Source organism: Pinus tabuliformis, chromosome J, assembly GCF_031772625.1.
Source record: "Pinus tabuliformis cultivar Carrire ecotype Pingquan chromosome J, CPIR1, whole genome shotgun sequence".
NCBI classification, from domain to species: Eukaryota; Viridiplantae; Streptophyta; class Pinopsida; order Pinales; family Pinaceae; genus Pinus; species Pinus tabuliformis.
Window position 1 is genome coordinate 31,033,099 of NC_142295.1, and position 17,977 is coordinate 31,051,075.

General features: G+C 36.3%; 1 protein-coding gene across 1 annotated transcript; it reads right to left on the bottom strand.

The window, feature by feature from the left end:
* Window positions 1-604: 604 nt before the first annotated feature.
* LOC149225290 (ethylene-responsive transcription factor 2-like) lies at window positions 605-1,646 on the bottom strand. Its single transcript, XM_089375061.1, has one exon. The coding sequence runs from the start codon at window positions 1,596-1,598 to the stop codon at window positions 828-830; it is 771 nt and encodes a 256-aa protein (XP_089231187.1). The 5' UTR covers window positions 1,599-1,646; the 3' UTR covers window positions 605-827.
* Window positions 1,647-17,977: the final 16,331 nt, after the last annotated feature.

A 17,977-nucleotide genomic window follows, 5' to 3' on the forward strand; every position in this document is an offset into this window, starting at 1 on the left:
TTTATTTTATGTGATTTTTACAGAAAATAATCTTAAAAAAAAATTATGTATTATTTTCTTTAGTAAAATACTGAAACGAAATCATTTTGTAGAGCATGGAATCCATACCGTAAAGGAGATCAAGATTAACAGAAGGGATTAAAAAAAATAAAAAAAGATCAGGATTAACAGAAGGGATTAAAAAAATAAAAAAAAGTTGAAATAATTGTAAATGATAGAGAAAGTGTATACACCAAAGAAGGGACAACCCCAAAGAATGGACAACCTTGCTTGACCATAAGTTGTCCAGGGCAGAGGAAACTGGAGAAGCTCATATTGATTCAACTCGGTGTGAGTGGGGGTGATGTCATCCTTCCACATAAAAGCTCATCCACCATATCCTTCGAAATCATCTCACTCTCCCTCGTATATTCTTCCAATTTCACCGGACATTCTCTGCCAGAGTCAACTTCATCACGGGAATTGTTGCCGCTTCTTGGTAGTGAGATTATGAAGAATTTTTTCGCCATTATTTTTTGGCTTCTCTATATTGTTATATGTGTTATTGTTTTTCGTGTTGGAAAGATAGAGAAAACAAAACAAATAATTCATACACAAATCACAAGTTGCTATTTTTCTATTGATCACACAAAATATGATGTTTACGATAAATCCAGTGAAGAATATTTATAGGCAACAATACAATAAAAGTCATCTATCACTTAACTAGACTTGACTCAACACTCAAACACTAAATCATTAAATTAACTCACTCTCTATATTTAACCAACTCGCCAACTCAGAGTAATTACAATTTCTAACCTTCTGAATCAACATAGAACGGGAAATCAAGCAACTTCGAGCGGGAAATTAAGCAAGGCCTTAGAACCCCGCATCTTGTAAGCGGCACGGTCATAAGCGAGAGCCGCCTCCTCCGCGGTATTGAAGGTGCCGAGCCAAACTCTAGCCCCCTGCCGTGCAGAGTCCCTTATCTCCGCTGCGAACTTCCCCCACGGCCGCTGCCGCACACCCCTGTAATTCCTACCAACGTTCTTCTTCTTCTTCGCCACCGGCTGCTGTGTTCGCGTTTCATGACGGACATCGGCCTCTTTCTTGACGGGAAAAACATCGGCTTCCCTTTTCGTTTCCATCGCCGTCTCCTCCTTGTGCGTTACAGGCATCCATCCCTCGTTGGCGGTCTCTTTGAGAATCCCGTACAAGACCATGTCCTCCGAATCGTTTTCGTTTAACGGCAGCTTTGCCCAGGCGGCGGATAAACAAGGGCTCACAGACGGAGGTGTAACGCCGAGGGAATTTCTGCATCCCCCGTCGACTGAGAATTTTTTCCAGCCCAAAGATTCAAGTCGGGGAACGGAAACGGAGAGCAAGGGACGGGAGGGCTCAACGGCCGTTGTCGGCATTTCCGTACCCGTTTCGATTTCCGGTCTGTTGCCGTCGACGGATTCGCATGCTAGTGCACTCTGGATGAAGCTCTCTACTTCCAGGCTTGATTGCTCATCTTTGCCTTCGAAATCTTCGAGTAAATGGCTCCGGATTCGATCCAAGACGCTCATTTCTGTACAGAGTTCTCGTTCTTGTTTTGTGCTATAAATTGCCATCGTAGCGATCTGAGAACTTCTTGTTTGATTCTGATGGGTATTTATCAGTTTTTCTATGGCACTTTCATGCCTAATAAAAGCAATTGACGGTGGAAACTTCAATAATTTATGATGCGTCTTTTACGGTTATCCGTGCCACTACGAGTCATTCTTCGTCATCATGTGGCCCCACGATTTTGGATTTATTATGAAGTAATTTTTTTTTATTAGAGAAAGATTTATATCATATATAGTATATGTTTTAATTCCCTGTTTACTAAAATGATTGGTTGATAGGTTTTTGGAGTTATTATGAGTAAGATTTGAAATTAATAGAGAAAGGTTAAAAATTGTAAATATAAATGAAAAAAATAATTTTAATAATAATTTGAAGTATATTTAATTATTCTCCTTTTGAAAAGATAAACATAAAAATCACATATAGTATAATGACATTGAAATGCATTTGTCGATCGACCAGCACAATGACACGTTCCTTCCGAGGCATGATGATTTGCTTCGGACAAAACTTGATATGCAAGTGATTGGTATTATTAGGCTTCATTTATTTTATTATTATTATTATCTAATTATAGAAAAAAAAAACGTAGTTAATACAAATCAATTAAAATATAATTTTTCCATATTTCGGAAAAAAATATATAATAATTTATTATTTTGCTGTGTTTTTTTATGTGAGGTAAATGATTAATTTTATTTATATGTATATAAATATCTTTTAAATATTATGTAAAGGTTGATTTGCATTTATTAAATTTTGTTATTATAAAATTTAAATTGGTTAATGGAATATTGAAGAATAATTAGGAAATAGAATTTTATTTTTTTAATTTTATTATGTTATGTTTAAAAGGAAGTTTTAAAATTATAAATAATTATTAATAGGTATTTTTAATTAAAAGGATTTATATGATATTTTTTGGTAGGGGATGTGTAAAGAGTGAACATGGTATGGGTGATGTTTGGTTGAGTAAGAAATCAATAAGAGAAAAATTCTCTTAAAAAGTAGAAATCTACAATGAGGTTACATTTTTGTTGGTTGTTGAGATTGCTCAAATCTTTATATCACATCCCTAAAATGTAGAAATTTAGGATGATGTCACATCTTTGTTACTAGTTGTGATTGTTCAAATTTTTTATATCACATATTTATGGATGTATTAGTTGTTTCTAATTTTCTATATTATTTTATTTGTGATGTTTTGTTGAGTAAGAAATCAATAAGAGAAATATTCTCTTAAAAAGTAGAAATCTACAATGAGGTTACACTTTTTCTGGTTGTTGAGATTGCTCAAATCTTTATATCACATCCTTAAAATGTAGAAATTTAGGATGAGGTCACATCTTTGTTACTAGTTAAGATTGTTCAAATTTTTATATCACATATTTATGGATGTATTAGTTGTTTCTAATTTTGTATATTATTTTATTTTGTTGCAAGTTAATTTTATGCATTTATAAAATCTCATAGCTTGGTCCTATATTTAAGGATGAAGGTGTTTGCCAATTTAAGGGTTTTTCTTATAAACTTTGTTTTTTTACTATTTGGGGCTTGTTTTTATTGGGTGGTTTTCATCTATATTTATGAAGGAACGAAATGAAATACATTTTTACAATCAAAACACAAAGATACAATGAAACTTGACTTCCATTAATAAATGGAAAATGTTAAAATTGTGTAAATGCATAATGAAAATAGACTAGTTTTTATGGTGGTAGCTTATCTCTAAGAAGAGATGTGACGATTATCAGCTTCCCGAGAGTGAGTTACAATAAGGTCAAAAGGCCCTTTTTAGCGTTAGAAGCAATGAGGAAACCTTAAACATCTAAAAACCTAACCATAAGAGATGAAAAACCAAAAGACTTATGGGCCCCACTAGGGTTAGTTGGTACAACAACTTTCTACAGTTATAACTTTTGCATGCAATATCCATTTGGCGTGCTTGGTAACTCGTTAGAAAGGTCTAATCGAGAATTACACATTTTGAACTGATCCAGGTTGCCAATGGCTATCAAAGATTCAAGGAGATCAAAGATCTGGGAGATCAAAGATCCAAGGAATGGTGAATTACAACTTGAAGTAGCTTGTGTTTCGAGGTCTACAAATAAAAAATAATATACATAAACCACTTCTTCAACAAATGCATGACCACGTATTAGATTGAAGAGAAGAGTGGAAGTGGGAACCCTTGAACCCATGTTATTTTATTACAATGGTGTGTCCTTATCTGAGGATGCCAACACACTTATTAGCTTACTAAAAATGGGATGAGAAAATATAAACCATTAGAGTTACGTATTGGGGCAGAGGTTCTCTAAAAGGATTTTGTGACACATTTTTCAATATATAATGAAATTAGAGTTACTTTTCAATATTTAATGGATGCGTGTGCTTTTTAATAGGTTTACTGAGTGAACCCTCATGAATTAGGAGCATAATCCTTAGGCATAGAAAGAACACATTGTTGATTAAAGACCAAAATAATCTTAGTTATTACAGTTTTATGGAAAGCAAGTTATTACTTAAGAAAAAGAATAAATGAAATTATCTTGATATGTTCTATGCTTATATAGATCATACTTTGCACATAGACTATTTTATTTGTAAGTTATTAATTATCCATGAATATATCAATGAATAATCACTAAATTAATTGAGAGGTGTTAGTTACATGCATTAATGACTCACCATTGCCTTAATCCAAGGGTGTTAGTGTAAAGAGGTATTTGTGTCTTAAAATCAACTTCAAGACACATAAAGTTTAGCTATATTTAACTCAGCAACGGGTGTTTCTCTAGGAATGCATCTGAAAAAGGGTACTATAGAGTATTACAAATGAGAAAATTGTATTAAACAGACCCCACTTACTTGTAATAAACTCATCCTCTTATTAAAAGAAAATGTACTATTCTTGTGAGTATTATTTTCATATAAATGTCTTTCTCCATATTTTAGGAATTGTATATGCATTTCGATTGGTGAATCAATGGTTAGAAAAAAACCTAATGGTAATGTGATTTGTACTTCATCAACCTTTCTAGATACAACTCACTTCTAATTATTGATTGACAACTTTGAACTAGTCCAATTGATTACAAATGTCTTGTTAGTTCAAAGTTTTGTATTTGTTTTGGAATAAACAATTTTTATGTAATATGACCATTATTAAAGGGTGTTGATATAATGGTCCTTGCGAGTACTTATGCATACATTAGATGTATAATCTTTGTAATAATATAGTTATGATTTATTTTAAACAATTATGAAAAAAATCATGTTTTCAAGGCTTACATAATTATTTCTCTATCTTATTATGTATTAATCAGGTGCTCAGTATTTAGCTCAAAAATCAAAGTTCTCATAATTGCTCAAAACATGAACGAATACGTCTGTCTCGGTGATATGATCCCAATGCAACTTGTTTCACTCAAAACCGAGCCTATATGAGGAAGATATCGCGTTCTGTCCGCTTTTCCAAATAGAGGATTTTTTGAAAAAAATGTACAGTCACTGCATAGTCAGTAGTCCGTACTGCTGACATGGTAGGTGACTAGGCAGGGTCAAAGGCTGGTCAATTGTCCAATCAGGTTTCACCAAGTGTCATGTTGTGGTTGGTCTACAAGTTGGTGATGTGGCTTGATTTTATTGGTCAGAGGTAGACCAATGAGGAGGGGACAAGTGGCAAGCCCAAAGGCCGCTGCGTGTCCCTCCCCAAAGGTTGGGCTGGGCATTGGTGCGCAGTGTAGAATTATGGGCAAGTCGGCGGAGTCGAACCCTCTACCTCGCCCGAATAAACTCCATGCTTTACCATTCTACTACAATAATAGTTCTTACAAATATATTGTTATGGTTTCTATTCATTGTATTAACCATTAGCGGTTGGGGGTAGGAGGGATCAAATCCTGCAAGCCAGCCCCCTCTTGTTTGATCACACCACTTGGAACCGGCGGCCTCCTCAAACCTTAACCATTAGTTTAAACAACTAACATAAAACTCTATGCATGTGAGTACACCTTAACCATCCAACGGCCAGCTAACCCATAATGCAAACCATAACCATGACATTTCCGCTCCTATGTGACCATTACTGCATTTAATGCTAATAGTTATCCATAATCGCGCGGTCTTAGCGCTAACTGTGGATTAGTCCATAATTAACACATGTTTATCGTTAATTAATTGCAGTTTAATTTGGCGGAGAATTTAGAAGATCCGACAAATCTGGGGATTCCTCCAGTTTTAGTGGGACTAACTGGAGTTCCTCCAATTTTAGTGGAGGTTTACTAGGAGAAACCATTTTGGTCATAACTTTTGCAAAATTCAACCAAATTGGGATCAAGAAAAGGTGTTCCTAGATGATTTTGATGTTCTAAGCACATTGAAGTAGGTTTCAAGAGCAGTAGAGCATTGTAAAAAAACACTTTTTCCATTTTTAGCTAATACAGAGGCCCAAGCCATGGAAGCTAGACCAAGGAGATGTAGCCCAGGAGGGGTAAACTCCTTCATCAAAACACTGTGTTAAGTGTTCATTTTGATGGTTTGTTGTACATTTGTTTGTTGTTGTTCAACACTTTAATTTCATGCTATTTTGCTCATGAATTTAACATAAAACTTGACATAAATTTACTTGTTCATTCACAAGCACCATAAAGGAAACCTATGCACATGAAGCAAATGATCAACAATTGTTTTTGATTTTGAAGTTGAAATTAGCACAACAAAACTAACATTCAACAACAAATTAACTTGGTATCATAGGAAAGGTTATTTGCTTGATTGCTTGAGTTTTGTGCAAGTAGGGTTTAATGGTTGCAAATTTGTGATGCTTACAAGGTTAAAGTTGCAGAGAGGAGAATCGAAACTATTGGTTGTAACTCTTGAGGTAATGCTCAGAAGAAGGAGAGCCACAAGGCCACAATCTCCACCCAAAGTTCCAATCCCAGCTCCACTCAAAACACCTCAAGTTTTACCTTCAATTGAGATTGAGGAGGTACAAGCAGTACTAGAAGTTGAGCTTGAATCCAAAGCCATCATATCTGGAGCAAGAGAGATTGAAGGTCTTTCAAAAGAGGAAGCATTCAAGAAAGCTTTCTATGACTTAACTGACATGGTTAGAGTCCTCTATGAAGAGAGGAATACTAGAATGACTGGAGAGAGTTCTAAGCCTCTAGATGGAGAGGGAATCTCAGGAGATAAAAAAGATGAAAAGAAGGATTCAAAGGGTAATGGAGGAAAGCCTCCTCCATCTCCACTATCTTCATCATATTCCTCATTGTCTTCATCATATCAAACAGCATCATCTTCCACTTCCACCACAAAAACTATTCATACTCATTCAAAAACCCCAAAGGAAAAAACTCCCTTACTTAAATTGGACATTAAGTTTGAACTTCCCATGTACAATGGTGAGGTGAATGCAAAAAAGATAGACAATTGGATTCGAAAATTGGAGGTTTATTGCAGAATTCAGAACCATCAAGGAGATGACATAAAGATCCAGTTGGCTTCATTAAGGCTAGAATGATAAACACTAGTTTGGTGGGAAGCAAAGACTCAAGAGGAAATGTGAATTCATGGTAAGATATCCATTTCTTGGGTTGAATTTTTGTCTACAATTAAAAGACAGTTTTATCCTTTAGCATATATGCAAAATTTAATTATCAGTTGGAAAAAAATTTGGCAACTCAAGGGCCAAACAGTTCAAGACTATACCCAAGAGTTTAGGAAGAGGGCTTTATTGTTAGGAGTAAACTTGAATTCCTAAAATACATTGTTGAAATATATTGGGGGTTTACATTCCTACTTAAAACATATTATCCTTATGTTCAATCCAAGCAATTTGAATGAGGTATGTGTGCAAGCCACGCAACTTGACGAAAGATGAAAGAACATTCAGGAAGAGGGTAGTAAGAAGAATCCATTCAAGGGTAAGGAGAAAGAGAAGGGTGGAAAATGGAAAGAAAATAAGAATGCAAGAGTGAAGAAAGAAGGGGAGAAAACTATATGCCAACATTGTTCCAAAGCGGGGCATGACGAAACCCATTGTTGGAAATTACATCCTGAACTAAGGCAAACTCCAAATCCGGGGAAAACCAACTCAATGAGATCTCATTAGCATTGGCCAAAACTATGGCCAATCCGTCCAAGTGAGTCTTCACCACTCATCTCCAGGCCTACATTACAATGAAGTATTCCCAGCCTTTTATAGGCTCCATTAAATGCAATACCATGGACCATAATACCATGGGTACACTATGCCATGTGCCCAAAACCACTACTATTTAACTAGGTCAACCTTGACTCAAACCCCGAGTAAATTTTACCTAACAATAGTCACAACCACACTCCAAATGAAGAATCAATAATAGAATTGTTCCCTGTAAGGGTAATTTCAAATCATACAAAGATTGATGCATTATTTGATAGTGGGTCGCAATCAAACTTAATTTCAGAAGACTTGGTCAAAAAGATTTACCTTGAAACTGTACCTCATCACAAGCCATATCCCTTGGGTTGGATAGTCAATAATGAAAAATTACAAGTTACAAAGAAATGCTTATTTAGGTTTTCCATTAGTAAAAAATTCATTGATGAAGTTGAGTTAGATGTAGTTCCACTTGACATCTCAGGAATCATTTTGGGGAGCCCATATTTGTATGATATGAAAGCAGTATTTTATCGCCATGAAAAAAATATATGTTGCTTAAGGATGGAGTGGAGTACATTGTGAGAGCCCATCGCAAAAATCTAAACATTTCTTTGGTTAATGCAGGGTAGATGAAGAGACTAGTAAATGCAAGTGAAAATTGTGTGCTTCTCATGATCAAGAAAAATAATGATATTGATTATGAATCTTTTGAAGGTTGTGATGAAAAATTAAAATCTGATTTGTTTGATGTGGTAAGAAAGCATGGTGAGATGTTTTAGGAACCAAAGGGGTTGCCTCCTAAGAGGGGAATTCAGCATGAGATACAACTGCAGCAGGATGTTCCACTTCCAAACATTGGCATGTATCGCATGTCGATCATGGAGAGTATGAAAATCAAGAAGAAAATTCAAGAATTGTTGAACAAAGGTATCATACGCCCATCTACTTCGCCATGTGGTTCACCCATTGTTTTGGTTCCAAAGAAGGACGGGACTTGGCGCATGTGTGTGGATTTTTGTGCACTGAACAAAATAACGGTAAAGAATCATTATCCACTCCCAAGAATTGATGATTTTCTTGATCAGTTGAGGTATGCAAAGTATTTCACTAAGTTAGAATTACAAAGTGGTTATCATCAAGTTAGAATAGTTGAAGAGGACATTTGGAAAACCACATTTAAAACTAAACAAGGATTGTTTGAGTGGCTTGTTATGCCTTTTGATCTTACAAATGCTCTGGCTACTTTCATGAGAGTTATGAATGATGTATTGAGACCATTTCTAGATGACTTTGTCATTGTTTACTTAGATGATATTCTCATATTCAGCAAATCCAGAGATGAACATGTCATGCATGTGAACAAAGTACTTGATGTCTTGAGAAAATAATAATTGTTTTTAAAGATGTTGAAGTGTGAATTTGGTAAGACTTATTTAGTGTATTTGGGACACATCGTTGGAGGAGGTGAGCTGAAGATACACCCCTCTAAGGTTGAGGTCAATCTGAATATGCCCAAGCCCAATACAGTTATAGAGGTAAGAATCTTTCTAGGGGCAACACAATATTGGAGGAAATTTATTGCTAATTTTTCTTCCATTGCAGCTCCACTACATGCACTGACTAGTGTCAAGAAAATATTCCATTAGGGAGATGTACAACAGAAAGAATTTGATGCTTCAAAACAAAAGGTTACCGGTATTGGCTCTTTTAGATCTTAGACAACCATTTGAGATTCAAACAGAGGCTAGTGATTACGCCATGGAAGCAGTTCTTATGTAGCATGGTAAGCCCATTTCATTTCATTCTGAAATTCTTAATGGAGCTCTGACTAACTATCCCACTTATGACAAATAACTTTACACATTGGTACAAAGTTTCAAAAATGGAAACACTACTTGATGGAGAAGGATACCATTATCCATATCGACCATCAATCATTGCAATACTTATAGTCACAGTCAAAGTTGCAGCAATCACGACACTTCAAAAGGATGGGTTTTCTACAAAAATTTCATTTGGTTGTCAAGTTAAAAAAGGGAACCTACAATAAGGTAGCTGATATGCTTTCTAGGCCTATTGTAAATTCATTTATTATACTCAAGCACAATTCTGTTTTACTTGAAAGTTACATTGAAAAATATGCATATGATAATGACTTTCAAGATGTGTATGCAAGATTGAGGCAAGGAAACCAAATAGAAGAGTTAGATTACCATGTACATAATAGTTTGTTGTATCACTTGGGCAAGTTATGTATTCCACAGGGAGAAAGAAACAATATCATAAGGGAGGTGCACACTTCATTGATTGCTGGACACTTTGGTGTAGGCAAGAGAGTAGTGAATCTCCAAAGGTATTTTTATTGGACACGCATGTTTGATAATGTATCTCGTTTTATTAGAGGATGTTATTTTTGTGCAACAAGTAAGCCTAGCAATAGGAAACTAGGATTGTACACTCCACTTCTGGTACCTTCACGTCCATGGGAGAGTATCTAAATGGATTTTGTAGGAGGTCTTCCATTGTCAGGGAAAGGTCATGATTACTTGTATGTAGTTGTAGACAGGTTCAGCAAGATGTGTATTCTAACACCATGTAAAAAGAAAATTACAACTGAACAAACAACTCATATTTTCTTCCAAAATATTTGGGTTCATTTTGGTCTTCCTACTTCCATTGTAAGTGATCGAGATTATCGATTTGTTGGGAATTTTTGGTCAAATTTTTGGAACATGATGGACACTAAGTTGAAGAAGATTACAACCTTTCATCCGCAAACAGATGGACAAACTAAGGGGGTCAACAGGACAGCCATTCACCTTCTTAGGGTATATTGCAGCAAACATCCCAAGTTGTGGGATGAATAGTTGCATTACATACAACATGCATACAACAGGGTATAACATTCTTCCACAAACACATCGCCATTTGAGGCATGTTCTAGATACTTGCCAAGATTTCCATTGGACTTCATCTTTGAGAAATATTTCACCACTGATGGTCATAGCAACATCGATAAGGCAAGGAAGTTCATTGAGAAAATTCAGTTGATACATCACACAGTGCAAGAACAGTTGGAAAAGAGTCAAAGCAACTATAAGGCAAGGCATGACAAACATTGTGTCAATCATAAATTTTAAGTTGGAGATGAAGTTTGGTTTTATATTAGCAAAGAGAGACTTCAAGGGGAAGGTAAAAAGATGAAGCCAATCCATTATGGTCCTTTTAAAATTCTGGAAAATATTGGTAACAATGCATTTAAGCTGGATTTGCCTCCTTATATGCAAATATACTTTGTTGTTAATGTTGAGAATTTGAGATTGTTTGAGCCTCCTTTGATTGATGATCAAGGAGAGCATGTTCAGCTGTCGTCAATATATGATTTCTCGCCATAACATCTTGATGAACTTCAGGAAGATCTCGTACTTGAAATAAGAACTAGAACTTCGAAGAGAGGGAATGTTGAATAACTTTGAGTGGGACTGAAGGGACAAAAACCTTTTAAATCCAAATGGTTGCAGATTGAGAAGGTGAGGGAGCTATACCCTCACCTGTTGAACAATTGATAGTGTCTTTTGGGGTCAAAAAGGCTTCCAGTGGGGAGGAATGATCAGGTGCTCAATATTTAGCTCAAAAATCAAAGTTCCCAGAATTGCTCAAAACCTAAAAGTCAATGTTCGTCTCAACGATACGATCCCAACACAATTCATTTCACTCCAAACTGAGCTCGTGTGAGGAAGATATCACATTCTGTTCGCTTTACCAAACAGAGAATTTAAAAAAAATGTACAGTCATTGCACAGTCAGCAGTCCGTATCGCTGACGTGGCAGGTGACTAGGAATGGTCAAAGGGTGGTCAACTATCCAATCAGGTTTCGCCAAGTGTCATGTTGTGGTTGGTCTGTAGGTTGGTGATGTGGCTTGTTTTTATTGGTTAGAGGTGGACCAATGAGGGGACAAGTGGCAAGACTGGAGGCCGCCACGTGTCCCTCCCCAAAGGTCGGGTTGGGAATTGGCACGCAGTGTAAAATTATGGGTAGGTCGGCGGAGTCGAACCCGCAACCTCGCCTGAATAAACTCCACACTTTACCGTTCTACCGCAATAGTAGTTCTTACAAATCTATGGTTACGGTTTCTATTCATTGTATTAACTGTTAGCGGTTGGGGGTAGGAGGGAGCTAGCCCTGTGGGCCAACCCCCTCCCATGTGATCACACCACTCGGAACCGGTGGCCTCCGCAAATCTTGACCGTTAGTTTAAACCGATAACATAAAACTCTCTGCATGTGACTACACCTTAACCATCCGACGGCCAGCTAACCCATAACACAAACCATAACCGCGACATTTCCACTCCTATGTGACCACTACCACATTTAATGCTAACAGCTAGCCATAACCGCGTGGTATTAGTGCTAACTGTGGATTAGTCCATAATTAACACATGTTTATCGTTAATTAACTACAATTTAATTTGGCAGAGAAGTTTATGGATCCGAAAAATCTGGGGATTCCTCCAGTTTTAGCGGGACTAACTGGAGTTCCTCTAGTTTTAGTGGAGTTTTACTAGGAGAAACTGTTTTGGTCATAATTTTTGAAAAATTCGACCAAATTGGGATCAGGAAAAGGTGTTCCTAGATGGTTTTGATGTTCTAATCACATTAAAGTAGGTTTCAAGAGTAGTAGAGCATTGTAAACGACACTTTTTCCGTTTTGAGCTAATACAGAGGCCCAAGCCATGGAAGGTAGACCAAGGAGATGTAGCCCAAGAGGCGTTAACTCCTTCACCAAAACACCATGTTAAATGTTCATTTTGATGGTTTGTTGTACATTTGTTTGTTGTTGTTCAACCCTTTACTTTCATGCTATTTTTCTCATGAATTTAACATAAAACTTGACATAAATTTACCTGTTCATTCACAAACACCATAAAGGAAACTTATGCACATGAAGCAAATGATAAGCAGTTGTTTTTAATTCTAAAGTTGAAATTAGCACAACAAAACTAACATTCAACAACAGATCATGTATAGAGACATTGTAACATCACTAAATAGCGTACCAATATCTTCTCTCTCATTCTTATGTGTATTCTTATTTACATTTAAATACAAAACTAACACCATCATCTAAATTGTTCTCTTCTATTGTCATTTCTTTCTTTTCACTATTGTTTGTTGTTAGTATAGTTCGATTCTAAATATTGAAACACTTTAAGTTTGTATTAAAGCAAGTCAAATTTACTTTCGTCGTGTTTTATGAAAAGGGAAAAAGAAAGAATATATGAAAATTAGGGACATGGCACTCGAAATATTTTAAGAAACATTTCTAGACGAATCTCTAGAAACAAATTGTAGATCTATATTTTTGTTCAAAAATATGTTGTTTATGAAAAACATGAATAGGTCATATGACCAAGATATTGAAGATTGGAAATTCATTATTGTTAGGTTATTCTACTACATTCATATCTATATTTGTGGGTTTATTGAAAAGTTTAAGGTTGTTTTTTGTATATATATTTTTAAAATAAATTTTCAAATTTGATATCCCATCCCATTGAAAAGTACATCTTCTTACTTCTAAAACCATATGTTATATATTTCCTACTTTTACTATTATTTTTATTTTTATGATTTTTTTCCAAAGTATGAAAAAACCTACATTATTCAAGTTATCAACCTAGCCTTTGTTGATATAATTTCAAGATCTTGACATGCAATTGCATTATTTGGTGTATGCAAAATTTAGAAACTTGTTATAACTTGGTGTTTTGCATGTGTTTTTGTAAGGGGACAAACTTCCACTCCTATGAGGTGCCTCTAGGTCTTAAGTTGCTAACCTATTTACTTTCATCAAAGGAAGATAAGATTTTAGCTAATCAAAGAGTTTAAGGTCATTACTCTAAGATAAATGATAGATTCAACCTATCAATAGTAGCTATCAAATACCTAGTGTCACATCATGGTGATTATTGAGGCCTTTAGAGAGGGATAATGTGTATATAGAAGAATCTATCCTTTAATCCCATACATGAAGCCTATATACTACAACCTAAGTGTAATTTAACCTCATGCCTAGGAGGAATCATGACTACTTTTACTATGTAAGTAATGAACTATGTGAGTAGGATTAACCACTAACCACAAGCGTGACTAATGACCTAGAAACTCAATAAAATTGGATCCTCTTACCTTCTTAAACATGTTGTTCTTTAGTGATAAACCACTTATTGATCAAGCTAACATGTCAAACTGACACAAATACAAATTTAAATTAATAATTAATAATTTTTTAATATTTTACCCTACATATCTTATGCATACTATATTGTAAAATGTAACTTCTTTTGATGTAGCATCCTAAAACTATATTATCTTTTGCGAACTAGAAAATAATAATTTTAAATAAAATTTATCTTTTTAATAAGTTATTAATCAACCAAAACAAATAAATTTATAAAAAAGTATATTAACTATATATCATAATTAAATAAATCTAATTAAACTTAAGCAAAATTCATTTTTACTTGTTATTATAAACATTTTATTTACATAATCCATTTAGCATATAACGAACAAACATATTTATATAAATATTTGCATCAACATCTTTTCCACTTAACCAACATTTAGGGGATTTTTTTTTTTTTTTAATGGCTTCATATAAAATATTATTGGTGTATATTTTATCATTGTTATTGATGAAGCGATGTCAGTACAATAATCTTCATTTAATTAGATATAATTGCTTTATTTTATGCTTTCACTCTTCATTTCTTAATTTTGGACCATCACATGGGACTGGTGATCCACACACTATGTTTGTAAGGATATCATTATAGTTTAGGTCAATGAGATCTCCACACACCATTGTCGAGATACATTTATGTACCTCTCCCACACTTATGTTGACAATAGAGTTGAAGTTAAAGGAATTCTTCCGATCAAGATGGGCTAATGAAGAGATATGTTATCATGAGTCTCATATAAATATTATTGAGTTGAGTGACCCTCATAAGGTGTCACCTCTCTCTTATCGTTCTATGTAAAATCCATTAATAATATATGCTAGTTGGGAATAACATTATCAATATTATTGACAAATGATTCTAATTAATCCTTATTTGTAAAAGCCATTAATAATATATGCTAGTTGGTGTTAAATTTCCATAAGGAAATCTATATTCATTGATCAATTATGATATTACATATATACAAGAAGTGTTGTCTCAAGATAGGGAAACTATCTTGGACACACAATCAGTTGGTTGAGGGAATATCTCAACCACACACCAATCTAGGAAAAAACTCCTAACTAATAGGAACATACTCCTTTACATAGCAAGAATCACAACTGAGACAAGTAGGAATTACATTTTACAACACACCCCCTTAATGAATACTTGTCTCGATATCAATCTGCAAAGTCTAGTTGTGGTCAAACATAACAAGAGAATATATTGACGTCCATATAAAGGAACAACCATCCACTAGAATGCATGGGTGCCTAACCACTACAACCTCCAGTTTAGTAGGATGTCCTTCGCATACATGGTTCTGTCAGCCATTATAATTGCACACATGTACCTGTACCTATGAATCCCCTTCCAACATCATCATCATGGGTTTTATCGAATTACCCATAACCATGCTCTGGGTTTTATCGGATTACCCTCAAACATGCCACCAAGGGCTCTAAGCCACCAAGGCTCTCAGTCCAGCCACCAAGGCTCCGCACTGCCACCAAGGCTCAACTCAGCCACGAAGGCTCAACTTAGCCATGAAGACTCAAAACAACCATGAAGGCTCAAATCAACCATGAAGGCTCTAACAGAGCCATGAAGGCTCAAATCAGCCACCAAGGGCCTCAAATATGCCACTAAGGCACTCCAGCCACTATGGGCCACAAATATGCCACTAAGGCATCACAAGAGACCTGACTCAACTAGGCCCAAGGTTTTCTCAGCTCACCCTCAACCATGCCAAGGGTTTTCTCGGCTGACCCTAAACCATGCCTACATGAATCCCTGTCCACTTCACTCTCGCATGTGGTTACAAACCAACACTGCAAATACAAAGTGGTTTTAAGATTACCACAAACTTCATGGGGGTTCATATGCCTCATCAGGCTTACATTACACACTCCAACTCTTGGAGTTACCAGGTACATACATTATAAAGACCACTAAAAAACACCCTAGACTTGCTTACTAATAGATGTATGTGATACATTATCATCATGAGTCTATTCCACAAACTCACACAAACTTTAACTTAGTTGTTCGTCATCCTTTAATCTTTGGTGTTGCTCTTCTAATGCCATCTTCAATATGATGTCTTCATCATATCCTGAAAATTTGTGTATTGTTGGAATGACCAGTTCCAACACACACTCAGAATTGTGACAATAGTTGGTCAGACCAATGTCACTTCAGTAACAACCAGAAATACCATGACACGACATACTTATTATTAAAATCAACATTAAAATCATCAGCATTAGCCCCAAACTCCTACATTTCAACTTGATCACACACTGCTGACACCTTTATGATTCGACCAACCATTTCCAATTGCCCATTTAGATTATGTGCAACTTGAGCATCTTCAAGTTTTAAGCTTTCTTCACATTCTCAATTGCAGAAACAAGTCTCCATCCAATACGACTACAACTTTTCACTCTGGCACAGACAACTCTCTCTACTTCCCGGCATGCCTCCTCTGATTCGAACAACTCCTTCTGATCTGAAAATGTCATTGGGAGATCCACACTATGACTTCCATGCTCCACAATCTGAGATGATTCCAGACATGCCTTAGGTCTTGAGAAAATGTAAATTGAAGTCAACAGAAAATTGTGTCAATATCATGTGGTCCTTGAGAGATTCAGGATTCACAGATGACCGGGTAATCAACAATGAATCAATAGTCCTCCCATTCCATCACCTTCAGCAAGTCTCCAGACTTACGCAGTATCATAGACACACTCCTCACCACAAGCACGAACATCCTCCATTTCTGGTCTCCACCGATACCTTTACACAAATCACCAATGATCTCGACTTCAACTGCTAAACTCCTCACGAGCTACAGAATTGCTAGTCGCAGTGTTTTCTTCAGAATTTAGATCAGGCTCCTCATTACCAGGCTGCTCACCTTGGTCTTCTCAACACCATGACTATACAAACCTCGTCTTGGATATCAATTTATGGACCAAGAGGAGTGATCTTGGCCTCAAACAAAAAAAAGGTTTTCAAATCAACACGACAACTCTTTCCCGTAGGCTAGCGTTACGATCACATTTCCCATCTCAACCTCTTTTCCTAGACGATCTTTGAAAAATAACGCAGCCTAGGCTAAGTCTAGATTTAGGGCAACCAAACCAATCTTCCCTCATTTTCCAAACATCATATTGGGTTTAACCACCAGTCGTCCTCTGCGCCTCTCAACTTGAATGTGCGACAAAAAGATATCATAAGCATCCCACACAACACTGATCTGCTTGGAGGTGATGTGACTCCTGGGAACAAGATGTTGAGGGTGATCCCAATCGAACTTGTTCATGGCAAGATCCCTCCGGATCTGATCCTCTGTTACTTGTGGATCGTAGATGCTCAACTGTGCCCTGTCCCCCAACAACCCATGGTGGACATAACAGTTACAACGAGGTTTGTCAAATCCAGCGTGATTTTGACTCACTCTCTACATGGTTGATGGATTTAGTCTACACAGGTCCTCTTTCCACGGACCTTTTCACCTAACAACTGCTTCTTTTTGCAGAACGGAAACTCAACCAAATGACTGGTAGAAATCAGATGCACTTTCACATCTCCAACAATGGCTCAAATGATTTATCGCTCGCAGCATAGCTTCAAAGTCTCCCCAAAATATTAAATCGACGATTGTTCCTTTCTCTTGCAACCTTCATGAAGGGTTCCAGGGCCACTATCGTCTCTGCAACGCTGCCTTGACGGTCTCCTTGACTTCAACACAGTGCTGAGAAAATACGCTCCCACACTCCACACACACAGGGAAAACACAAAGAAAAATAAAAATTGGAGGAAGGAGAGCTCGCAAAACTAGTTCGGGCTCCATGGTGGGTGCCAACAGGAGCACCGTTGCTCCAATACACCTCCGTCCAGGCTCTAGCAAGAAATCGACCACTCTGATCGGCTCTTCCAAAGTCGCAGCATCACAACCATTAGAAAGACTTCTAAAACAGTGGAAAC

What these genes read in the sequence shown, in the direction of transcription:
- LOC149225290 (XM_089375061.1), bottom strand. Translation starts at nt 1,598, where the DNA reads ATGGCAATTTATAGCACAAAACAAGAACGAGAACTCTGTACAGAAATG.